The sequence below is a fragment of the Siniperca chuatsi genome, linkage group LG1, assembly GCF_020085105.1.
Source record: "Siniperca chuatsi isolate FFG_IHB_CAS linkage group LG1, ASM2008510v1, whole genome shotgun sequence".
In the NCBI taxonomy this organism is placed as follows: domain Eukaryota; kingdom Metazoa; phylum Chordata; class Actinopteri; order Centrarchiformes; family Sinipercidae; genus Siniperca; species Siniperca chuatsi.
The window spans coordinates 3,642,529-3,668,967 of NC_058042.1; the positions used below are offsets into that span (position 1 = coordinate 3,642,529).

General features: G+C 42.5%; 1 protein-coding gene across 2 annotated transcripts; it reads right to left on the reverse strand.

Annotated features, from left to right (window-relative positions):
* Positions 1 to 11,715: 11,715 nt before the first annotated feature.
* Positions 11,716 to 24,737, reverse strand: drd4b (dopamine receptor D4b). 2 transcript variants are annotated; one of them, XM_044205419.1, is made up of 4 exons: positions 24,113 to 24,737; positions 22,361 to 22,473; positions 21,134 to 21,729; positions 11,716 to 12,694 (listed from the first exon to the last, which is right to left on the reverse strand). In XM_044205419.1, exons 1-4 carry the CDS (start codon positions 24,356 to 24,358, stop codon positions 12,492 to 12,494), a joined length of 1,158 nt encoding a protein of 385 aa, XP_044061354.1. In that variant the 5' UTR covers positions 24,359 to 24,737; the 3' UTR covers positions 11,716 to 12,491. The 2 variants fall into 2 exon arrangements, with proteins under 2 accessions (XP_044061354.1, XP_044061365.1); XM_044205430.1 differs by lacking the exon at positions 11,716 to 12,694 and adding an exon at positions 15,354 to 15,476.
* Between the last annotated feature and the right edge of the window lie 1,702 nt (positions 24,738 to 26,439).

The following is a 26,439-nucleotide window of genomic DNA, read 5'->3' on the forward strand; positions in this document are numbered from 1 at the left end:
TTCTGATTCTGAACAAGTGTTTATCTGTGAAATATCACTAAAACGCAGGTAAGTGACGGAAAGATCAAACCAGGTGCTTTTTGTCACAACAAAAAGAAAATAGTTGCAGAATTTTCCATTTGTTATATGTACAATAGAATACCTTGTGCAGCTGGTTGACCGTGTTGACCTAATAATAAGAAAGATGTATGATCAAAATGTCAAAATTCTGTGTAAGAAATGCAATGGCAGCCTTGATGATGGCCTTTTGTTTGTATGAAGAATCAGTCATTTAATTCCACTGAAATCCCTGGTTTAGTGGAATTAAAAGTCAAAACTTAAAAAGCATAAAAACTATTACATGAAATACAGGAAATTAAGAATGTGATTTTAGCTTTCGAAGCTTTTCAGGACAGACTCTTATTTGCAGAAAAATCGAAGACTGAGAGCAGTTCATCATTTATGTTCAACAAGCTAAAGTTTTGTGCTGAATGTCAGTGGCGCTGTATTAAACACTGAGCAGATGTAAATCTTTAAAAACAGCTCACAAATATATAGTTTCATATAGAAAAAGGTTCAGTAATTTCCTAAAACAGCTGCTCGCTGTAGTTTTTAATCAAACAAACAGGAGGAAATAGTGCATTTGTTGGGGACTATTTTCAGCGGCGGATGAATCCACATGTGGTGCTGTAGTGAGTGTTTGGGGCAGCAGGACGGTGTGTGTGGGGCTGAGTCAGAATAAACTACAGTGTGTGTGTTCATGGTGATGAAGGAACATGTCACCCAGTGCAACAGAGCGGCTCGCTGATGTGTTTCAATAGTTTTTGCACAACAACGGAGCTCTATTAGTAGGATCAGTAAATTACAGGTTTTGTCGTAGAAAAGGTTTCAGTCGTAGTCATCTGGACGCTGTTTTCAGAATCAAGACGTTTCGGCTCCCATCCGGAAGTCATTCTCAATTGTGAAAAAATTGGACGGGAACTGAAAATTTATTTTTTCACAATTGAGAATGACTTCCGGATGGGAGCCGAAACGTCTTGATTCTGAAAACAGCGTCCAGATGACTACGACTGAAACCTTTTCTACGATAGAACACTCCTGGACGAATGAGGGACTACACCGTATTACAGGTTTTGGTCTTTTTGTGGGATTTGGTGACACTAAGAAGACCAGACTTATCAAGTAGTACCTTCATCATAAGTGAATGTATTTTTAACCAGCAGAGGGAGTCAGAGGACAGCCTTTAGTGTGACTAAGAGTCCTGTTTGAATGGTACTTTAAGTGGTGGTGGTATTTATAATGATACTTGTAGCTAAAACAGAGTTAAGGATGTTGTAGATAAAAAAAAGCCTGATCACCAAGGAGATCAGTGTTAATCAGTATCAGATGAAGTTCATGTGTTTTTATAATGTCTCATTAAAACTGAATCTGACCAACTTAACAAATACGAGGGGAACTAAAACTTATCAAATGACATCAGTTTGGTTAGGACAATCAGATATTTCCCTCTCACTTTAAACTACAATAATACTACAAACTCAGAAATATTTCTCCATGTTTACATATATAAATAAAGCAAAGTCATATCTACATTTATAAAGGATTGGCTGTTAAGTTTAAGATATTGTTTGGTATCATAAAACTGTCATTTTGGAAGTTATCCTACAGCTTGGGATGCTACAGTGACTTCCTTTTTACATAATTCATTGCTTTTGATTGGACAGTGCTACAGGTGTTCCCTAGCAACAGATTTACACATTACTAAAGTCCAGAGGTGGAGGAAGTATTCAGATCCTTTACTAAAGTAAAAGTACTAACACCACACAGTAAAATTACTCTGGTACAAGTAAAAGTCCTGCAGTGAAAATGTTACTTCAGTAAAAGTCTGTGAGTATAATCAGGAAAAAGTACTTAAAGTATTAAAGTAAAAGTACTCGGTGCAGTAAAACATCCCTGTGACTGTTGTGCTGTTATATATTCTATCATCAGGTTATTATTCCTCGTGCATTAATGTAAAGCAGGATGTTGCTGCTGCAGCTGGTTGAACTGGTTTGTATCGGACTGCAGCTGATGATTCTTTTCATTATGGATCAATCTGCTGATTATTTTCTCCATTAATCGATCGATCGTTCGGTTTGTAAAGATTCTGAAAACAGTGAGAAACGCCGTCACGACGACCCAGAGCCCAAAGCGACGCCTTCACGATGTTGTTGTGTCCGACCGACAGTCCAAAGCTCGACGTTATTAACAAAACATTAAAATGATTTCCAGCAGTACTTGTATAAACTGTTGGGGAGTTTAATTTACAACAAAACATATTTTATAAACTCTTCATATGTTTTGTTTGTAAAAATCTTAATTTGTAAAGTAACTAGAAACTCAAGCTGTCAGATAAATGTGGTGACGTAAAAAGTACAATATTTCCCTCTGAGATGCAGCGGAGTAGAAGCAGAAAGAGACATGAAAAGAAAATACTCAAGTACTTCAAATTTGTACTTTAGTACAGTACTTGAGTAAATGTACTTGGTGCCTTTCCACCTCTAGCAAAGCAAAGACATTTCTTACGTTTTAATGGTGCAACCTGATTTAGTAAATCCCAATTTGAAACTAGCTAGTTGTTACTAAGAATGTAGGAAGGACTTTACACACAAACTTGGTCATGGAAATTCGCAAAAAGCCGGTGCAACTGAATCCAGGATACTGTGGCATGTAAACTGTCTGATCGTTCTCTGTGACTCTGTCGTGTTTACAGGTGCGCCCTCAACACGAGTTATGTCAGTAAAACAAAAAAAAAAACAAGACGATAAACGATGTAATGATGATCTACATGCTAAAATAAAAGTGAAAGTCTGACTTTTTGAACGCAGAGGATATATGTTTGTCACTCTGGTCTTCTACTGCTAAAGATTAGATGGAGAAGCTAAATCCAGCAGTGAGTCCAGACTGCCTATCTCCACCAAGATGTCTTTTACTTGCACCAAGTGAATCAGTGTGACCTGAATTTGTGAGTTTTTTCCAGTTGAGAACAAACTAACTCACTCCGAGCTCAACTTGCCTTGTGTTGTTAGGGGTTTGTAGTTGTGCAGATCATTACATATTTGATCAAATTCAGCACCCACTTCAATTTTTTTTTTTCACCCAGCTCTCACACCTCGCTCCAATTTTCACCTCTCCTTCCTCCCCGGTTTTGGAAAACAAGTTTTTAGGGTGCTGCTGACGTCTCTGTAACAACAAATAGTCTATTTATCACATAAACTGCAAGGAAACTATAATTTTCCCTTTCATGCTACTTAAGTCAAATCCTTCCCACTGCTTTACTGTCATTTATTTTTGCCTCACTCTAACATCTTCATAGGATTATTAATGATGCTAATAACTACGCTGTAAAGCTCATGGTTTTGTTTTTTTCATCTTGGTTTCTGGTTTATATAATCAAAAGGTGCCTCCAGTTTGAATTGGGGTGACCATGAGATCCACTGGTCACAGAAGCATTCATCCAAATTTGTATTTTTAGTCACTCTAGCGGCGAGGATCTAGTAATGGCGTAGTCGGCCGTTCGGTCAGTCCTCCACTTTGGTCCAGACTGAAATATCTCAACAACAGCTGGGTGGATTGCCATGAAATTTGATGCAGACATTCACGTTCCCCAGATGATGAATCTTAGTAACTTTGGATCCTCTGACTTCTCATGTAGCGCAATCATCAGGTCAACATTTCACTTTGTCCAATACTTTGGGTTTTTTTTTTTTTTTTACCAAATACCTGCAAAACTAATGACATTCCCATCAGCCTCAGCTGTACTTTGTGTAAACAGAAGCATGTTAGCATCCTGACATTAGTATTTAGCTCAAAGTACCACTGTGCCAAAGTACTGCCTCACTGAGATGTTAGCATGGCCGTAGACTCTTAAGTCTTGTTTAAACTACTGAAAACACCAAACAGGAGGTGACCTTCAAACAGAGGTATGGTTTTAAGCCAACATGGACTAGAAGTCCTTAAAGAGAAAGTTTGAACATCTATAAGTCTGTGAAAACTGGGCAAACTATGCTGAGGAACACTGAGTGATTCGATCAAAACCAAGTAGCTGTAGTTACCTAAATCTAGCCAAACCTTAGACATAGTAGTGGCAGATCAAAAAGTACTGATACTGTGTTGTTTCCTCTGGCACTGCTAAGCCAATTTTGTTGTTTTGGTAAGAGGACCTGTTGAAATTGTTCTGTCATTATAAATAAGTTTTTTTTGGCATCAAGCCCTTTTGGAACAAGACACAGCTGTGACTGGTGAGCCGCAGTTAGTTATTTCAGAGTCACGCTGACTTGCTGGTAGCAGCAATAGAAGAATATAAATACAGACAGTGGATGGAAAAGGCAGAATTTTGTTTTTAACATGAAGTTGAGTAATAAGACCATAATAACCTATTTGCACATCTCAGTTGGGTGCCTATTCAGGGTGTATTTTTCTCATTTGGTGGTAGAAGGTTTCTCAGCTTCATTAATCCCATTTTAATTCAACAGCAATAATGTTGGTCTGTTACAACTGTATCTCAAAGTCGTGTACTTTATAGTTTTGCCTCAGGAAGTCCTGCGCTACATGGCTTCTCATTTATTTGGTATAATATCTGTGCAGTAAGTGTCGGTGTGGATCTGCTGTGGCAGGAAGCTTTAAACAGGAGTCAGACAGCTTTTCTTCATCTCCAGTCTGAACTAAATACTGAAGTTCAGCTGCAGTTTTTCAACAAACAGCTGCACCTGAGACTTCTGCTTCACCTGCAGAATGTCACTGAAAGACACACAAAACGACTACAGAGAGACACAGAACGACTACAGAGAGATGCAAAGACACGCAAAACGACTACAGAGAGACGTAAAACGACTGCAAAGAGACGCAGAACGACTGCAGAGAGACGCAGAACGACTGCAGAGAGACGCAAAACGACTGCAGAGAGACGCAAAACGACTGCAAAGAGACGCAGAACGACTGCAGAGAGACGCAGAGCGACTGCAGAGCAACTGCAGAACGACTGCAGAGAGACGCAGAACGACTGCAGAGAGACGCAGAACGACTGCAGAGACGCAGAGCGACTGCAGAGCGACTGCAGAGAGACGCAGAACGACTGCAGAGAGACGCAGAGCGACTGCAGAGAGACGCAGAGCGACTGCAGAGAGACGCAGAGCGACTGCAGAGAGACGCAGAGCGACTGCAGAGAGACGCATAGCGACTGCAGAGAGACGCAGAGCGACTGCAGAGAGACGCAGAGCGACTGCAGAGAGACGCAGAACGACTGCAGAGAGACGCAGAGCGACTGCAGAACGACTGCAGAGAGACGCAGAGCGACTGCAGAACGACTGCAGAGAGACGCAGAGCGACTGCAGAGCGACTGCAGAACGACTGCAGAGAGACGCAGAGCGACTGCAGAGAGACGCATAGCGACTGCAGAGAGACGCAGAGCGACTGCAGAGAGAGCACGCAGAGCGACTGCAGAGAGACGCAGAAACGACTGCAGAGAGACGAGAGCGACTGCAGAGCGACTGCAGAGCGACTGCAGAACGACTGCAGAGAGACGCAGAACGACTGCAGAGAGATGCAGAACGACTGCAGAGAGACGCAGAGCGACTGCAGAGAGACGCAGAGCGACTGCAGAGCGACTGCAGAACGACTGCAGAGAGACGCAGAACGACTGCAGAGAGACGCAAAACGACTGCAGAGAGACGCAGAGCGACTGCAGAACGACTGCAGAGAGATGCAGAGCGACTGCAGAACGACTGCAGAGAGACGCAGAACGACTGCAGAGAGACGCAGAGCGACTGCAGAACGACTGCAGAGAGACGCAGAGCGACTGCAGAACGACTGCAGAGAGACGCAGAACGACTGCAGAGAGACGCAGAACGACTGCAGAGAGACGCAGAACGACTGCAGAGCGACGCAGAACGACTGCAGAGAGACGCAGAACGACTGCAGAGAGACGCAGAGCGACTGCAGAACGACTGCAGAGAGATGCAGAGCGACTGCAGAACGACTGCAGAACGACTGCAGAGAGACGCAGAGCGACTGCAGAACGACTGCAGAGAGACGCAGAACGACTGCAGAGAGACGCAGAGCGACTGCAGAGAGACGCAGAGCGACTGCAGAGAGACGCAGAGCGACTGCAGAGAGACGCAGAGCGACTGCAGAGAGACGCAGAACGACTGCAGAGAGAGGCGCAGAGCGACTGCAGAGAGACGCATGAGCGACTGCAGAGAGACGCAGAGCGACTGCAGAACGACTGCAGAGAGACGCAGAGCGACTGCAGAGAGATGCAGAGCGACTGCAGAACGACTGCAGAGAGACGCAGAGCGACTGCAGAACGACTGCAGAGAGACGCAGAGCGACTGCAGAACGACTGCAGAGAGACGCAGAACGACTGCAGAGAGACGCAGAACGACTGCAGAGCGACGCAGAACGACTGCAGAGCGACGCAGAACGACTGCAGAGAGACGCAGAACGACTGCAGAGAGACGCAGAACGACTGCAGAGAGACGCAGAGCGACTGCAGAACGACTGCAGAGAGATGCAGAGCGACTGCAGAACGACTGCAGAACGACTGCAGAGAGACGCAGAGCGACTGCAGAACGACTGCAGAGAGACGCAGAGCGACTGCAGAGAGACGCAGAACGACTGCAGAGAGACGCAGAACGACTGCAGAGAGACGCAGAGCGACTGCAGAGAGACGCAGAGCGACTGCAGAGAGACGCAAAACAACTTAAAACGACCGAGTGTCTTGTCCAAGTGTCTTGCTCCTACTGTATGTTGGAGGGGTGGCGGGCCTCTCACATGCTTGTGCCTAGGGGCCCATTGTCTTCTAATCCGTCCGTGCATAAATGGGATTTTAAATTCAAACTGAGAGCGACGCAGAACGACTGCAGAGCGACTGCAGAACGACTGCAGAGAGACGCAGAACGACTGCAGAGAGACGCAAAACGACTGCAGAGAGACGCAGAGCGACTGCAGAACGACTGCAGAGAGATGCAGAGCGACTGCAGAACGACTGCAGAGAGACGCAGAGCGACTGCAGAACGACTGCAGAGAGACGCAGAGCGACTGCAGAACGACTGCAGAGAGACGCAGAACGACTGCAGAGAGACGCAGAACGACTGCAGAGCGACGCAGAACGACTGCAGAGAGACGCAGAACGACTGCAGAGAGACGCAGAGCGACTGCAGAACGACTGCAGAGAGATGCAGAGCGACTGCAGAACGACTGCAGAACGACTGCAGAGAGACGCAGAGCGACTGCAGAACGACTGCAGAGAGACGCAGAACGACTGCAGAGAGACGCAGAGCGACTGCAGAGAGACGCAGAGCGACTGCAGAGAGACGCAGAGCGACTGCAGAGAGACGCAGAGCGACTGCAGAGAGACGCAGAACGACTGCAGAGAGACGCAGAGCGACTGCAGAGAGACGCAGAGCGACTGCAGAGAGACGCAGAGCGACTGCAGAACGACTGCAGAGAGACGCAGAGCGACTGCAGAGAGATGCAGAGCGACTGCAGAACGACTGCAGAGAGACGCAGAGCGACTGCAGAACGACTGCAGAGAGACGCAGAGCGACTGCAGAACGACTGCAGAGAGACGCAGAACGACTGCAGAGAGACGCAGAACGACTGCAGAGCGACGCAGAACGACTGCAGAGCGACGCAGAACGACTGCAGAGAGACGCAGAACGACTGCAGAGAGACGCAGAGCGACTGCAGAACGACTGCAGAGAGACGCAGAGCGACTGCAGAACGACTGCAGAGAGATGCAGAGCGACTGCAGAACGACTGCAGAACGACTGCAGAGAGACGCAGAGCGACTGCAGAACGACTGCAGAGAGATGCAGAACGACTGCAGAGAGACGCAGAACGACTGCAGAGAGACGCAGAACGACTGCAGAGAGACGCAGAGCGACTGCAGAGAGACGCAGAGCGACTGCAGAACGACTGCAGAGAGACGCAGAGCGACTGCAGAGAGACGCAGAGCGACTGCAGAACGACTGCAGAGAGACGCAGAGCGACTGCAGAGAGATCGCAGAGCGACTGCAGAACGACTGCAGAGAGATCGCAGAGCGACTGCAGAACGACTGCAGAGAGACGCAGAGCGACTGCAGAACGACTGCAGAGAGACGCAGAGCGACTGCAGAGAGACGCAGAGCGACTGCAGAGAGACGCAGAGCGACTGCAGAACGACTGCAGAGAGACGCAGAGCGACTGCAGAGAGACGCAGAGCGACTGCAGAACGACTGCAGAGAGACGCAGAGCGACTGCAGAGAGACGCAGAACGACTGCAGAGAGACGCAGAACGACTGCAGAGAGACGCAGAACGACTGCAGAGAGACGCAGAGCGACTGCAGAGAGACGCAGAGCGACTGCAGAGAGACGCAGAGCGACTGCAGAGAGACGCAAAACAACTTAAAACGACCGAGTGTCTTGTCCAAGTGTCTTGCTCCTACTGTATGTTGGAGGGGTGGCGGGCCTCTCACATGCTTGTGCCTAGGGGCCCATTGTCTTCTAATCCGTCCGTGCATAAATGGGATTTTAAATTCAAACTGTGGCTCAGTCATTTTTTTTCATTGAAAGGTATCTAAAATCACATCTGGGATCCTGTCTGTTTGCCCAGCACGAGGCGTTCTAGCACATAAAGTTATCTCATATTAAAAGACGAGAGTTCAATCACATCGACTTCAAACTGAGCTGATTAGATTTCAGCTGAAGGCAACTGGAACATTTAGAAAGATGACACTTTATTAGAAAGGTTTCCACATAAAACGTGGATATGGCAGACAGTAGGCACAGTCAGTAACCAAACATACACACTGTGGTGACAGGCAGTAATGGCTTAAAGGACAATACAACTCAAATTTAAGCCATCCTGCAGTCGAGGATACTTTCAGTTTCAGAACATAATACAACGTTTTCACAAAACTTGACACGAGGAAAATGTGCAACTTTATCAAGACACAATCTGGAAATGCTTCACTTAAATTGAGTTTTCTATTACAGCAACTTAGAGGTTTTATTAAACATCATACATACATTTTTGAAAGCAGATTTGATCTGATATTCATCACTCAGTTAAAAATAACATGACATCTTCTACTGTTCTGCTGCTGTATTATATGATGAGTCTTACTCTGATATTATTGACCAATCTGGAATCATATTGAGCATTTAAAGTAGCAATTGTGTAATTTACGGTAATGTATTACTGCCACCATGACAAAAAATATTTGATTTTATGTTATAAGGATATTTTTGTCGTTATTACTAGATACCAAATTATTCTGTTTTAATAACATTTCACTTTATTTTGTTATATCATGAAACTTTACTGTTGTTACACAAAATCAATGTGTGTCCTTTCGTTATAACGACAAACCGACTCGTCGCATTAAAACAAGATTATTTTTTCTCTCATTTTAACACGATAAGTATGTTGTTTTAACAGGAATCTTCCATATGTTGTTAAAATGAAGGAAAGGGTACATTGTACTGGGCATTGGATATTGGGCATACTTTACTTTTGAACTTTTGCTACATACATTGAACCATAAATAGCCTCTATTACAGCGGCCATGAAAGCTCAACGCAGTGCAACTTAACATTAAGTTATTAACATGCAAATCTTCACCAATTCAGTTAACACGAGCAAACTGAAAAACACATGTGCAACATAAAGAAACACGCTGCAAATGCAGAAGTCGATTACCTGTCAACAGTGTTGGAAAATTAGCTAATAATTAAAGTTTATTTCAGTTTTAACACTGATTGCATGAGTTAGATATTATTGCAGAGTAGTATCAAATAACTGGTGTACATAGCGTAAAGGCTGACATAGCCTGTATCACACCAAGTCATGGAGTAAGTAATTCAGTGAGACACAAACCATGGAAACTTCATTTTGTTCCGTATTTGCTTGTGTTTTTAGTATTTGGTTGTGTTTGTGTCTGGATTTTCAGCGCGTTTTGTTCGGCTGCATATTTGTCGTCAAGTTGTGACCAACGTGTCTCTTTAAAAACAAGAAACTTTTATCGTTATATCATGAGAAGTTGGTACATTGTTATAACAAGAAACTTCCATCTGTTGGAGGCAATCTTTCAGTGTATGTAGCTAAAGTTCTGAAGTATCCGATGCCCAGCACCACACACGCCTTTTCTCAGTTTAACATATGGACGTTTCATACCAACTTATCATGTTATAACGAGAAAAGTTTCTTGTTTTAACGGGATACGATTATTATTACGGTTAAAAATGACAAAGTTCTTAATATAACAAGATAATATCATTTGTTATTATATGAAGAAAAATATGGAATATGTGGCAATAACGAGAAAAAATGTCATTGTAACATGAACAACATGTTGAAAAGGATCTTTTTTTAAACAAGAAAATGTTTGGGATAACAAAAGTGAGCGAATATTTATTTGTTATGGTGGCGGGAATACACCGCCGTAGTGATATAATTAGTGGGACGATAAACTTTCTACTTTCCAGAGTAGCAGAGGAGAACGATCACTGCAGAGTTCGGTTCAAATTGTCAGACAAAAGATGTTGACCCTCTCCTCCTCCTCCCTTGTGGTAGTTAAATCATTATATCATTCGTATCAATCGTTATATCATTTGTTATAACCTAGATGTAGATGTGTTGTCCTCTCAGCGCTAGAATGAATCATTACTCAGGTAAAAAGCAGAGAAAGCAACAAATTGGTTGTCAGGGTCAGGTTGTCGGGACTCGTCAGCCTTGTGGTTGAAGGGTGTTGATGAGTGTTCACTCAAGGTTTGGACATGTTGAAAAAGCTTTTAAATATGAAATAGGAAAGGATGTTCTTGACAACTTTAAAAATGACTTTTCAGGGATCTCATTAACTCAGTGCTGCTGTAAATGTCCTCAGTATTTTGAGTGTTTGAGTGACTTCTATCACGACAGACAGTACGTTTTGTGAATTTAAGGCATATTGCTACTCAATATTGTATGTTTTTTTATCAGTACACATGTTAAAATTACTTTAAACAGCTATGGTGAGCTGGTTTCAACCGTATTGTGAATGTTTTTACTGATTCACACAGAGTTCGTAGAAAAGGTCGGGGGGACGGCGGATTGTGTCAGTTGACTGGATGTAGTTCTGCTCCTCCAAAGGGAAAAATCCGCCCTCTCCACTCACACTTCTTCATACCATGCTTCAGATTCCTGGTTCATTTTCTTTGATGAAGCGTTTTGATATTTTCTTGTGTTGGCACTTTCCTTCGACCAGCCTCTTCGCCTTCTACTAACGGATCAGTATGACTTTTGACGGTGGCATGAGGACTGATGTGAACTTTGTGTTGCATTTAAGGAATTGTTCAAGATTTGGGGAAATCCTCTTATTCGCTTTCTTGCCGAGAGTTAGATGATACCACTCTCCTACAGCCAGGAGCCGGTTATCTTAGCTTAGCATAAAGACTGGGAACGGAGGGAAACAGCTAGCATGGAGTCTCATCTGGTTGCCTGGTAACCTCACGGTGATGACAAGACTCCAGGAAGTTACTGCACCTGGCCAAGAAGTAGTCCGACACATAAAACTGTAAAACTATAACGATTTTACACTTTCGTTTTTGTACGGATTAAACAAACAAAATATAACGTGTTAATTAGTGAGCTTTAGAGGTGTTCACTAATCGGACATAACCAGGCTAGCTGTTTCCCCCTGCATCCAGTCTTTGAGCTAAGCTAGGCTAACTGGCTGCTGACTGTAGCTTCATGTTCAGCCTACAAACATGAGAGTGGTATCGATCTTCACATCTAACTCTCAGCAAGAAAGCGAATAAGCGTATGTCCCAAAATGTGAAACTATTCCTTTAAGCTTATATAAGAACGAGAGTGGTTTGACATTCTGGTCTTTTGAAACTTATTTTGTCTTTCTGCATCCTTGGGACATTTCTGCCCTGAGTTTATCCTATCAGGCAGACCAGGCTCTGTACAAATCCCACGTGGTTCACTGGAACTGGCAGACCATAACTTAAACTAAAGCTGATATACAGTACAGTCCCCAAAAAAAAGAAGTGTTGTACAGACAAAGTGTTGAAAAGCTCCTCTCAGACTGGGGAGTTTGTGTCCTCCAATTTTTGTCCCTTTACATAAACCGACAGTGTTTAGCTGCTTTCTGCAGCTTTTCCACCCAGCATCATCATTTTGTTTGGGCAGTAATCCCAGGGGATCAAGAAAGTACATCACCAAATGACAAAATGGACTCAGAAATGCAATATATATCACCACTAACTGCTTTTTTTAACAGTGTTAGTGTTTGAACGTGTATCAGTCAGATACTATCAACCATCCACATCCAGCTGGCAGCCCAGAGATGAGCTGATTGTCTAAACTGGAAGCCTCAGACTTCCCAATAACGAGTTGTATGTTGTTAATCCGACCAAAACGTGTTCCTGTGTGACAGCATGTTTTCACTGGGCTGAGCTCCATCAGCTCCCAGTTCCTTTCTTTAGCGTCTGTGGAGGGAAATCTGTTGTCAGCAGCAGCTGCGGAAACATTTCTTGAAGAACTTCTTGAACTCGGTGTTGAAGATGGTGTAGATGATGGGGTTGAGAGCGCTGTTGACGTAGCCCAGCCAGGTGACGGTGCTCATCAGACCGGGAGGGATGTCACACGTTACACACACGGCTCGCGTCGTGTGGACTACGAAGAACGGAGTCCAGCAGAACAAGAAGCAACCTGCATGGAAAGATGAAGAGGAAGATTCAGTCATCAAGTTTCATCTGTGCATCTCTTTAAACCCAGAACTTGTTTTTAACAAAGTGACAGATTCACTACTGCGTGGAGCTCCTCGTGTCTTGCTCGACTTCATCCTGTGAGTGCTAGGGGTGTAACAAAATATTGTGACAAGATATTCTACAATATGTCACAAAAATGTGACAATATGCATCTGACGGTTGTTATTCTCTTTCCAATTATGCCTTTTTTTGTGCCAGTCATACTTGTTTTTCTAGAAGGAGCAGTAACCTTACACACATCAACAGTGTGAACTGTCAGAGGGCTCAACGCAATAAAATGTCGGCATTGGTAATTTTCTTTTAAAAGAACAAAATCTTGTCCTTTTAAATTGGGCTTTGTCAACTAAGGTATTTGGAAAATGTCACTACAACGAAGTTCAGACATGTTAATTGTTTATTGACTATATTTTTTTTGTGCATTTTGAACCAAAATCCTCTCCACTTAGCAGCATGTATAAGTATAAAAGAAAAAACATCCCATACATACACACAAAATTCTGCCATGTTTGAATATTGACAGTTATTGCACTTATTGCTTGACAGCATTAGTTACATATTGCACTTGGGGCCAGGGAGGTAGCCTAGTGGTTTTAGACAAGAAAGAGGGTTTTGGGTTCAGCAGGCTCTGGGGAAGAAGCTGTTTCTGAGCTCGTTTCACGTCTGCGTAGTCTTCCTGAGGAGAGGGGGGTAAACAGGAAGTCTCCGGGGTGTGTGGGGTCACTCGTAAAGTTAGAGGCACGCCTGTTGAGACGGCTCGAGTGGATGTCCCTCTGGATCCACGGAGCCATTTTAACTGTGCGCTGCTGGTCCTTCCTGTCTGCAACAGTGCAGCAGTAGAGGTTTATCAGTAGTCTGTTGCGCCTCAGGGTCCTCAGAAAAAACAGGTGTTGCTGGGCCTTCTTGACTAGGTGGGAGGTGTTCGGGCTCCAGGTCAGGTCCTCAGATATGTGGACTCCCAGGAACTTGAAACTGGCAACCCGCTCCACCGCCTCCCTGTTGATGCACAGTCCAGGGTGGGACTTGGTTTATAGTCAGTGATGTTTCTGACGCCTTGCCACATGGTGCGGGGTTTGTTTTCGTTGAGATTGTCCTCAATGCGCTGTTAGTACTTAAGTTTAGCAGTTTTAATAAGAAAAACAAAAAGAAACTAAGAAGGTTAAACTTGAAAGCACTTTTTTGCACATTATATCAAAAGGCAAGAGAATAAGGAATCTTCTGTTTCCATAGTTTGACATCAAACTGTAAACTTGTCATTGTTGGAAGAAATACTCTGTTCAAGTAAAAGTCCTGCATTCAAACTCTTACTCAAGTAAAAGTACAAATGTATTAGCATCAAAATATACTTAAAGTAGCAAAAGTAAAAGTATGTATTATGCAGAATGGCCCATTTTGGAGCTAATTTTAATTATTTTATATACTGAATTTCCCCTCAGGGATCAATAAATAATTGCCTTATTCTAATCTATAATAATACATCGTAATGTATTTGTTGATTATATTTCGTATTATTATTCTGAATCTGCAAAGTAACTAGTAACTAAAGTTATGACATAAATGTTGAGAAGTAACAAGTAATATTTCCCTCTGAGGTGTAGTGGAGAAGAAGTATAAAGTAGCAGAAAATGAAAATACTCAAGTAAAGTACAAGTACCTCTGAATTGTACTTAAGTACAGTACTTAGTTACCTTTCACCACTGCCTACTGTATCATTACACTCCTAATTGACACTACAAAAGTCAACACAGTGTGTGTGTGTGTGTGTGTGTGTGTGTGTACTACAGGTTTACTACATGAAGAGGTTTTGTACACAGAACTGTATAAAGAAAAGGGAGAGAGGGCAGGACATTTCACTTCTGAGTAATAGACTTTAGAGCTGCTACAGTGACACAGTTAACCAGCTGCTCGGTAGGAGATTCAGGTAAAATGACCCGGACACTTCAACATGTAATGCATAAATCTGTATAAACCCAACAACAGATGATATAAAAGGTGGGCGGAAGGTGGATGCTTGCAAACATGAAATTGAATGCACAAGTTTAGGAGCAGAAACCTAAAAGTAAAACAAATAAACGAACGAATGTACAAGTTTCCAAAACTAACATTACAGGTACAAAACTCTATTTTGAAGCACAGCATTTTGAATGATTTAATATTCTACACTATAGAAAATGAGTGTAAAGCTGAACGTGGGAATATAACTTTGGTGGCGACATCGTGCTGTAACTGTAGGCAGAAAATAATAACTCCCCATAAAACCATCACATGGACTATATTTTAACAACCTCATCCCTCCACCCCTCTCATCTCAAAAATAAGTCCCGCTCTCCTCTGAACTGATCTCTGCCTGTGTTTTGTCCCGCCTGAAGATCCAGCTTCAACAGGAAATGCGTCAAAAGAAGATGACGTCAGATCATCGTGACAGTGTGACTAAATGATTCATGACCAGGCTGAGTTCATTATAGACAAAGTGGAAACGTCTGACTCTGCTGTCTCATAATTTTAACTCAAGACATTACTGCTCGGGGGGGTTCAGTAAGTTTTGGATTTCTTGACTTTTTGTCTCCCTCACAAGAAAATTGTGCATTTCAGTGCCACAGTTCACAGAAAGGATAAAAGATACAGAAGCAGAAAACGACTTTTATAAACTTTTATATGTTAACTCACCACACAAGGACGCAGATAGGACGGTGATTTTGCTTTTGCTGGTCGATTCAGAGACCTCACTGTGAAAACATGATTTACAGGCGCTGAACAAACACTGGTGAGCTCTCTGTTCAAGCTGTTGAGCTGGAAATGATAGCTCACCTTAATAAGCTTAGTTTCCTTGATCTGCGAGGACTATGAATAACTGTGTCACTGAATCAAACCGAGGCCATTTGTCTCAGGTGTCGTCTCATGTTGGTGATAAAACAGATCTGTGTGATATATTTGCTTTGTGTTGAGAGGTTGATGGATGGGATTTATGTCTTTCTTTCCAGGAGATCGGAGGACTTTGCATAATATGCCACAGCTCTGTCGGAAGGACACCACGCACACTTCTTATTCATAAGATGCATTCAGGCCAGCTCTGATAATACTATGTATTATGTAGGGATCCATGTCAGCGCTCTGTTCTGTATATGTAGTTCTGTCCCAGAATTTATATATATATATATATATATATATATATATATATATATATATAATAGACTTACAAGGTGATATTTTTATTAACTCACTCTGAGCAACTTTTTGTGCGTTGCTGTAAACAAAGAGTTCATTTTAAAAGCCCCCAATGAAAAATTTAGCTTATTGTTGCTTTGCTTGGATGTTTGAGCTTAACTGTGCAGAATTGTGTATATGTGCAGTTTGTTTTCACAGTCATCTGCTGAAGGAGGAAAGTTTCTCTCTGCTCACTTTAAATCTGAGTTAAACACCTGGATGTTCCTGCAGGATTTATGACATCACAGCTAACTAGTTGAAGCCAGTCACGGTCTGGTATGCGTGATGCGAAAAGCAAAGCACATACACCGAGAATGGACTCCTCAGTTAAGTAGGAGACATCTTGTGAAATGAGCAATATTTGCATATTCATACTGTAGATTCTGGATTTGTTTTAATGAGGGAGAAGAAGTAGATGTAACTTTAAGAATTAAAAACTAGTTATTTGAACTTTTGTTTGAGGGGAAAATAACGTGTCAGGCACAAATTATCATTCAAAGCTGAGTATTTTTAAATGTCTTAAAATATGTCTGGAGGGGGTCTTTAAATATGTTTAGTAATAGAAAAATATTAAAGTGGGTGCAGAGGTTTTTATAAGAGGAAGAAACAAAACTGAAAGGCTAAAATGTCAGATATTAGCGGTTATTTACGTTCTTGTGTTGTTTACCTCTGCAGACTGCAGATAGTTTTGTTCTTGTTGATGACGTGATTGTATAGAATCAGCTTCGAGGCTTTACACTGCATGTTTTAAGTCTTTACTGTTGCCATAAGTTAGCGTGGATGCTGTTATGGTCTCTTGCTTCCATACGTCACTAAACTAAAGTTGGCTGAAAATCTGCTGAGCACTGCAGTTTGCACACAAATGTGGCAGTAGTAAATGTAAACTCCCTTTTTTGTATAAATACTGCATATATGTATTGGATAGCAATTACAGAATAAAACTGACTAATCTCTGGTGGGTCATTGGTCCAAACAGTAAACCAATCAGAACAGATCTCAGCCCATGCTCCAGTCTGTGTACAGGAGAGATGGTGTGACTGTAAGATCATTTGTTGCATAATAATTGGATTGAGGGCTTTAAGCTATAATGGCGCTGCTTCTTGAGAGACGGCCAGTCAGAGGTGACACTTTTATCTCGGCACTCAGTGGCCTACTTGAACCTCAGCAGCCTGACACCTTACCGGAGCTGCAACACAAACATTAATTCAATTTTATCCTCCAAAATGTGCAACAGGTAAACAGTCCCTAGAATCTGTAAACACATGAAAGAAAATTCAGGAAATGAATTAAAACTCACGGAGCACAGATGCTGTTGGGATTGAAAATGTGAGTGAGGGATGTTTGTTTATAATTTGTCTTCTGATGCTGTTTGATTAATAGGCACCAAGCAACTTATTGCAATTACTTACAAATGCTGCAGTGCTGATTTTAAACAGGGTAGCAGGGTAGTAATTAGCATATTGAACTGTTCAGCACTAAAACACCTCACCTACTGTCAGCAGCAATTATACTTCCATTTCCTCCTTAAGTGTAGAAACAGAAAACTGAAATACAAAAGTGGCCATGATTAAAGGTACTCAAACTTCTGGCACAATGGCCCATCAAAGAAAACATTATGCAGATTTATTTTGAAAAACTTTGGTAAGTGGGAAATCATCTTCTACGAGTAAACAAACACCAAAAAGGGAATTTAAATGAGTCAGTCTGAATGGTAACTGTACAATTTTCTTACAGATATTAAAGAGAAACCAAAAGAAAGAATCACAGTTTGTTTGGCTCTTAGAAATCCATTTATGTAAGTAACGAACGCTAAAGAACGAGAGACACTCAAGCTATAAATAAAATTAAACATTTTCAAGTTATAAATGTCGCCCCAAGTTAATTGTTCAGTTATCTCTTGTTATATGCCAAAAATGTGGTAGAAAAAGTAAAAAGTTCTAATATTTTTAATGCATCATCTTGAAGTTTACGCCCCGTAAACATAAATGTATCCAATCCAATGTGATTTGGAGCGACTACCTAACTATATGCACTCGTTTATAAATTTCTCCCTCATCGACTCTCTCCTGATCTAACAACGCAGGTGAGAGATGTGCTGTGAAGGTGAACAGTCCTGCAGCTCTGTATCGCGCTGAATTCTCTAAGCCACTTTTGAGCGATTCAATCAAATTTGAAAGATTTGATTTAAATCCCTCTCGTAACTTTACCTCACCCACATATCTGAATAAACAATGAAGAAAAATTGCATGCATTTGCCAGCTTTGTTTTCATAAGCAAGTGAAGTAGTTCATGAGAAAACAATGCAAATGAACAAAAATGCCTCATCTTGCAGTGTTACGAAGTCCTTTCAAAACTAATCACTGGTTCTTTGGCCTACAGCCGAACTTTCCACATTCCACCAAATTTAATTAGAATCTGTGACCAAATGTATCCAGATATCCAGCTAACAAACACACACTCAACCAATCACACAGTGTGTCAAACTGCTTACAAACAGCAAGACGCAGAAATAACACTAGTGACAAAAAATGAAGTGAAAAGAAGTAAAAGTAGTAAGAAGTAAGAGTAAGCATGAGTAAAAGGTGTGTTATTGTACCAGTGATGTGTAAATACTTTCTTTAAAAAGAAAACTTTAAATTGTTATCATAAAGAGTAACTTTTTAAATTGACAGAAGCTACTAAATACATATTATCTTTTTCTTTCATATTACTGGAGGTAAGTCTGGAAAAATAACCCCGATGATGTCATAGTGATGTCATCAGGGTTATCTCAGCTTGGGCGTGGAGACGACACATTTATAACAGAAAGCCTGAGTTACAAACTGGTAACGTGGCGTTTGAAAGATGTTGGAATTTACCAGTCAGAGAGGGTGTAATGAAAAGGCGCCATCGAGTTGCATTATGGGAAATGTAGGCTCCATTGTGTTTTGGAGTCTGAACTATACTGGAGACTAAAAGTCGGGATATCTCGACCTCTGCTGCTTCAATTTTGACCATTTTTAAAATCTGTCTCTCACAAGTTCCCCGACTTTATAGAAGCACAAAACAAAATCTCTGGAGTAAGGTTTGACTGACACCTGCCGGCCAATGAGAAACTAGTATTTTCCGTGAACATGAGCTACTTTAACATATTTGTACCGAATCTGGGTCAGATGAACCCCCTTCATTAATGGATCCAGACCGGATCTGCGACAGATGACTCTCAAAACTGGCTGGTAGTCGTGATGGTCTGGATCCGTAATACTTCTCGCTCTGCCCTGAGGTGCCAGAGGACTGCAGAACCATTTTGCAGATGAGGGATCAGTTTCACCAAATCTGCGACATGCAAGCTGCTATTTGCAGCATGAGATAATTTTCTTTCAGGTTAATTTTGCTGCAATTATGCTTCTGTGGAGATGCACGTTAACGTCTTTGTGAACCTACGCGGAGAAGGGTGTTATGGGTAACCATAGGCCGCGCACACCTCCCAAATCTCAACAACGCGTAGTGCGGTCCTGCACGTCAAGCAAGTAGACTGGTTGATGCAACATCCTGCCAATGGAAAACGTTGTAAAGTGGCTCAGTTACTCACGTCTCACTCTGCATATTGAGAAAACAGTGACCATGTATATTTTTCAGCAAACAAAGACAAAGGGTTTTTCCAGATATTTATGTAAATGGACAAAAGATACCAAATGTTGATGAGTTTAAATACTTCGGTGTTACTCTAGATTCTACTCTTACATTCAAAAGGCATATTAAAAAGAGATTTAGAATTTAGAAGATATGTGAATGCATTGATTTCTTCAAGACTGTCTTAAAACATATTAGTTCATTTCATAAACAAGCCCTGAAAGTCCCTGGACAGGAAATCACAACAGTATCATCATTGTGATATACTTGTTAAATATAAAATGTTAAGCTCTGACAACTAAATTCTGTGCTCAGATGTCCGTTTAGTGCATGTGATAATCCATAATGAAGAGCTTTGTTCTCTGCTCCGCTCTGAGCAAATGAGCAGAGCTTCAGGGGAGGATGTAGCATCCCTAAACGAGGATCCGCCTTTGCACAATCTGATTTTTCTTTTTAAAGCCATTAAAGAATGTAATAAGCTCCCCGTCAATTTGAAAACCTGCACAGATTTCCATATTTTCTCCCATCAAGTTAAAAAATGGATTTTAAGCAACCAGTGGTGTCAGCATTAATTTGACATTTTGATGACCTGTTTTAATAACTTTGGATATATGTATATAATATTTTTGATATCTGTATTCTGTTTTGTGTTTATTCCTACAAATTACTGTGTGTGTGTGTGTGTGTGCATATGCCTGCGTGGGTATCAATAGGTTGTTGGTCCATCAGTAGTGGAGATAATAGGTTTTGCTCTATGTTTTATTGTTTCCTTTCACCTGCCCAGGGACTACAGATGGAAATTAGCTGGTAATCTGGTACAAAGCATCTCTTCTCTTTTTGAGATTAATTTATTTTGTAGAAGGTCCCTGATATAAATAACTTTAAGTCGGATTTTCTCTTTTCTTTCAAGAGTTTGGCCGTACATTTCACCATAGCACTGCCACAAGTGATCTCCTAGCAGAGCAGAGGAAACTAAATTCCTCTTCAGGGCACTTAAAGGTCCAGTGTGTAACATTTAGGAGGAGCTATTGGCAGAAATGTATGTTTTCATTAGTGTATAATCACCTGAAAATAAGAATCGTTGTGTTTTCATTACCTTAGAATAAGCCGTTTATATCTACAGAGGGAGCGGGTCCCCTTCCACGGAGGCCGCCATGTTTCTACAGTAGCCCAGAACGGACAAACCAAAGTGGCTCTAGATCGTGTTCGTGTTTTTCGCAAGTTTCGTGGCGGTATTCAAATGGTTGCAAACTGCAATTTTCACCGCTAGTTACCACTAAATCCTGCACACTGCTCCTTTAAAATCGTTAGCCATCTTGTCATTATCCCGTCCATTTCCGTTCATAAATCCAAATTGTTTCACGTTTCATTGTTTGACGGATGTGGTTTAAGTGAATCAGTCTGCCTGGGAGGTACAAAGTTAGTGAAAAGTGGAAAGTGTCAGGCAGTGCTGTGATTTGTAGTTCAAACATGCAAAAACACTTTAACTATATTTAGATCGAGTTGTCACAGCTGTTGCATGAGTCCTATGAGCTCTGATTGGAGGAGAGGGAGAACATGAACTCACCTACTACGACAGGTAACACCCTCATGGCTTTCCTCTCCCTGTTGTTGATCTTGGCTCTCTTCTTCCTGTGCAGCTGTTGGCTGAACGTCACTGTGGGCACTGAGTTCTCTCTGTACTGCCGAGGATAAGGAATCTCCTGCTGTATGTAGTCGTCCGTGTCGTCCAGCCGAGACTGGGCCAAGTCCCTCTCGATGATCCTGGGGAGAGGCATGGGCAGAGGCCCGGGGATGGTGCCCGTCAGCGGGGGGAGGGCGGTGGCGACGGCTGCGTGCTGCAGCTTCCTGCAGGCCTCGATGCTGCTGCGGAGTTTGACCTTACGAGCCTCCTCCCAGTGCCGCAGCCCGCGGAAAACCCCAAAGTAGAGCAGGACCATAATGGGACAGGGGATGAAAAAGGAGCAGACTGAGGAATAAACCACATAGTTGTTGTCCTCCAATTTGCACTCGCTGGGGTCGCGGTCAGGCACGTTGTTGATGCCAAAGATGACAGGTGAGGCCACCGCCAGGGCCAGCAGCCAGGTAGCTGACAGTAGGATGAGCTGACGGTGGTCCACATGTTTACGGTTGTAATTTAGGGGTATGGACACTGCAATGAACCTGCAAAACAAAGGAAGAAGGGTTAAAACTTTAAAGAACATGTCGAACAGACTAACCTGTTGTAAAATCGGTTACCTACTACTTAATCAGTCGGGTGTGGTATTGTCAGTAGTACAGTTCAAACGACACCCAGTCCTAGTTGAAAACATTTGTCGTTTTGTCGAGTTCCAACCACGCAGAGTCAAAAAAACAAAAAACAAAATAGTGGGATTGTTAGAGAAATTAACAAAAAACAGATGTTGTTCTTTTGCTTGAGCTACAGTAAACTGCTGCACAAGTCAACTTTGTGTCAGTCCATTAGTTGGGGTGGGTGGTTTTTGTTGCTTTTTTACCGCTGGGGAAACAAACACATTGCAGTTCTTTTTCAAGGCAGAACATCCAAATGTGTAGAGAACAATTCACCGTATTAAAGCTAAGCAGGATATTAGATTTTAAAGTGAAGTCTACAGTAGAATAATTAAACACAGTATCTGTTGTCTGATTCATTTATGGATAAAATTTGAGTCTTGAGTTCTTAAACTCACCGTCTTCTTCTTATTCCCTTCCTCCATGTGCTTACACGGTAAAACCAAACTGAAGCCCTCCGTCATGTAACAGCAGAGGGATGAGTGATATCTTGACACACACGTACCTGTCCACGCTGATGGCACAGAGGTTGAAAATGGATGCGGTACAGAGCATCACGTCCATGGTCATCAGGCTGTCACACATCAGCGTGTTCAAGGACCAAACTCCGCCCTGAAACTGAACACACACAGAAAGAAAGAAAGAAAGAAACACACAAACACAACTTGTTAGCTGCCCCAAATCTGAGTGTAAATGCGTTTAATCCTCTTGTGCTTGCATCACTGCAGCTCAGTGCTGAGACAAACATTCCTCCTGTGAAACAACTCTGTCGGTCCACTTTCTCCTCTCGTGACTTCTCTTCAGGTGAACGTGGAAAGGTTTTAACTTTCAGACTGACTTTTCTAATCCAGTGAGTGCATGCGGACAATCCACCAGTTTGACACTCAGTAGGTTAACTGGCTGCAACCACTGCCACAGGTAACGAGATCACAAATGCGGCTAATTAAGGGGGACTTAAGGGGAAGCCTCAGCAGGGCATCTCTGAGCCACAGAGATATTTAGACAGACAGGGAAGCAGGCAGGTGACTTTTTATACTTTAATAAGGGCTAGATGATGCCTTTTTATTACCTGCAAATACTGTGATTTATACCTCTCCTAATAACTAGTATGAACCCCCAGCGTCTCCCCTGTCATTAGTTAATCCTGATTAAAGAGGTGAGAGAAACCGCTCAGCTCAGTACTGGATGGTCTTTCCTCTATTTTGTGCCTTGATTAACTGGCTCTGGTGGGTTTAATGGGTAACCTTCCCTGATCAGATGAGTCCAAGCATTGACCCTTTTTATAATTTTAACCAGAAGACCTAAAATACTTTTGCTTTTACCTGAGAATTGTGAGAATTATTAGACTTATCCACGTAAACGTGTGGCTTTTACACACGGAAAACGCTGTTTGTGCAGTGTAACATATCCGCAGGTGTTAGGTGTGATCCAGGCTGCTGTCTGTCATGGATGGATTATGAGACAATGGGCCCCTGGGCACAGACATGGGAAAGGCCCCCCACCCCTCCTACATAGCAGCAAAACACCCAGAAAGAGACACAAAACAACTGCAAGTGACGTGTCAGTGTCATTTTGCATCTCTTTGTAGTCATTTTCTATGTCCTTGTTGTTGTTTAGCGCGTCTTTGTGGTCATTTTGATGTCTTTGTTGTTTTATGTCTCTTTGTAGTTGTTCTGTGTCTCTTTGTAGTCAATGTGCATCTTTTTGTAGTCGTTTTGCGTCTTTTTGTAGTCATTTTGCGTCTTTGTGGTCATTTTGATGTCTTTGTTGTTTTATGTCTCTTTGTAGTTTCTTTATGTGTCTTTGTAGTTGTTCTGTGTCTCTTTGTAGTCATTGTGCATCTTTTTGTAGTCGTTTTGCGTCTTTTTGTAGTCATCGTGTGTCTTTTTGTAGTCATTTTACACGTCTTTGTGGTGGTTTTGAGTCGTTTTGTAGTGGTTTTGTGTTTCTTTGAGGTCATTTTGCTTGTCTTTTTGTATTTACGTGTCTTTGTAGTCATTTTGAGTGTCTTTCAGTGACATTCTGCAGGTGAAGCAGAACTCTCAGGTGCTGAAACTTCAGTATTTAGTTCAGACTGGAGATGAAGAGAAGCTGTCTGACTCCTGTTTAAAGCTTCCTGCCACAGCAGATCCACACCGACACTTACTGCACAGATATTAAACACAACAGCACACTATACACAAGGGCCCCTCTGGCTCCTGGGTTTGTAGCCGGTAGGCTCATTCAGTCATCTGGGCTACTGCAGGTCAGTGCTTACCTCTGCGTAAACGAAGAGCGGCAGAACCAGCACCGCCAACAGCAAGTCTGCAAACGCCAAACTGACTATGAAGTAGTTTGTGGTGGTTTTTAAAGCCTTCTCCAGGTACACGCTGAGGCACACAAGCACGTTTCCACCGGTGATGATCACAATCAGCAAAATCCCGAATATAAGCGCTGGGAAATTGTAGTCTGTGGCCGCAGCCGCCGGCAGCGTGTCGTTAAAATCCGTGGAGACGTCCGACATGGTCGCAGGTGTTTGGCTGCGCGCCGCAGACTGACGGGCTCCTTGTCCGACGGAGAACGACCCTCTCCGGAGTAGTTTTCATCTATGAGCCTGGTCTAGCAGCCGTGAGATAAGTGGGAGCGGACAGGTGAAGTCTGTGTGAGGCGTTCAGTCTCCGCGCTGAGCCCGGTGCGCGCTCCGCTCTCCAAACGCAAAGCCTCGCAGCTCACAGTAACCAGATTCCGCATATCCAGCACTTGTTTCGCTTGTCTTTACATTTACTGGACGGATACTGCCTAACTCCTGTAGCATTATGCGGATCAGTTTCCCTGCCGTCTTCTCAGCCTGCTCTCAAAGGAATAAGTTAGCAGAAGTGACGAATCCGAAGGCGAGAGCTTAAATCCGTCCGCACAAATCTGCTTACTGAAGCTCTGCTGTTCGCTTTGTGTGAACAGCAGGATAAACAATCAGCTGTTTGACCAGATAAACAAACAATATGGAAATCAACTGCACTTTCCCAAAACCATCAAGAGGAATGTTCCTTTTTTTTTGTTGTTGTTTCAGCATTAATTTTTAATTTGCAGGTTAAACAGAGTGCAGGTGTCTGCTGGATGAAACTTTACATTTATAGAACTCTAGGTTTCATGGGAAACCTAAGTTTCAACTTGACATTGATGTTGAAACTGCAGTTACATGTAACCCGCATCTAAATCTAAGAAACACAACTTTTAAAACCAAAAGTAGCCCGGTTTTAACCTGTATGTGTAAATGAGCTGCCTCCCTCTTACACTACATCAGCTGTGGTCAGTTTAGTGGAAGAAGCATTTAGATATTTTAGTAGCTAAAAAAAAAAAACCCTAATACCACACTGTAAAAGTACTCAATTAAGCAAAGGTTCTGCATCAAAACAAACACACCAATCGGAGGGGAAACGTGTTAAAGTGAGAAGACTTATCACCAACATGGTGCCGAGATGTTAAAAGACTGACATGCAACAAGAAATTGAACAATAGGATCCTAAAACTACATCAGTGCAAACTAGAGCGGAAAATAAACAGATCAACCTGACGTCTCAAAGCTCCTCTTGTTTTTGTCAGCTTGATATTTAATGTCAAGACCTTGTCTGCATTATTTACTTGTGTGTTTTACTAGTAAACATAGCTGTGAAATAAATGTAAGCAGTAGTACAAGCTCCTCAACGTTGTGATTAGGTGCAGTACTTGAGTAAATGTATTTTGTTTCTTTCCAACACGTTATTACAGTTTTTCTCTGTTCAGATGCAATTTTGTCAAGACGACTGTCACATTAAAAATACAGTTTGTAGTAAATGTAGCACATATTTTGGCACCGAGTTGGGATTTGAGCTCTTCTGCTCTCAGTATTTTCAGGCTTTTTTTTGCAGTATGAGGATGTTTCTGTTGCAGCTCTGCAGGGCTCGCTCACTGTGGGTGAACATGCAGAGGTACAAAGCTTTTGAGTTGATAAGCAGTTTGAAATCACACAAAGAAATGTCCAGGCTGTTCACCTACAGTGTGTCAAAAAATGTCAGCAGAGGGAGTCGATCTGTGAGAGGCAGAGAGTGAGAGAGTGAGCCGACAGAGCTGGAGGAGGATTTCAAAGAAAACCCAGATAACTAAAGGCAACAACTGTGGATAATGTACTGCTGTTTATACTACTGCTGCTACAGTGCTAATATTCTTCTACTATTACTACCGCTGCTAGTATTCTATTACTGGTATACCACCACTACTACTACTGTAACTACTTCCATGACCACTGATACTGTTACTACTGCAACTGCTGCCATTGTGCTGCTCCTAGTATTCTGGGACCACAAGTACTATTACTACTATCGTTCTACTGCTTATACAGCTTCTTCTTCTTTTCCTTTCGGCTGTTCCCTTTCAGGGGTCGCCACAGCGAATCATGTGCCTCCATCTAACCCTGTCCTCTGCGTCCTCTTCACTCGCACCAGTTAGCTTCATGTCCTCTCTCACTACATCCATAAATCTCCTCTTTGGTCTTCCTCTAGACCTCCTGCCTGGCAGCTCCAACCTCAGCATCCTTCTACCAATATATTCACAGTCTCTCCTCTGAACACG

Excerpts from the sequence above, each read along its gene's own strand:
- drd4b (XM_044205419.1), bottom strand. The coding sequence starts at position 24,358 with ATGTCGGACGTCTCCACGGATTTTAACGACACGCTGCCGGCGGCTGCG. Across the intron at positions 22,474-24,112 it reads CGCTCTTCGTTTACGCAGAG|TTTCAGGGCGGAGTTTGGTC; the intron begins GTAAGCACTGAC and ends GTGTGTGTTCAG. Across the intron at positions 12,695-21,133 it reads GGTGTTACCTGTCGTAGTAG|GTTGCTTCTTGTTCTGCTGG; the intron begins GTGAGTTCATGT and ends CTTTCCATGCAG.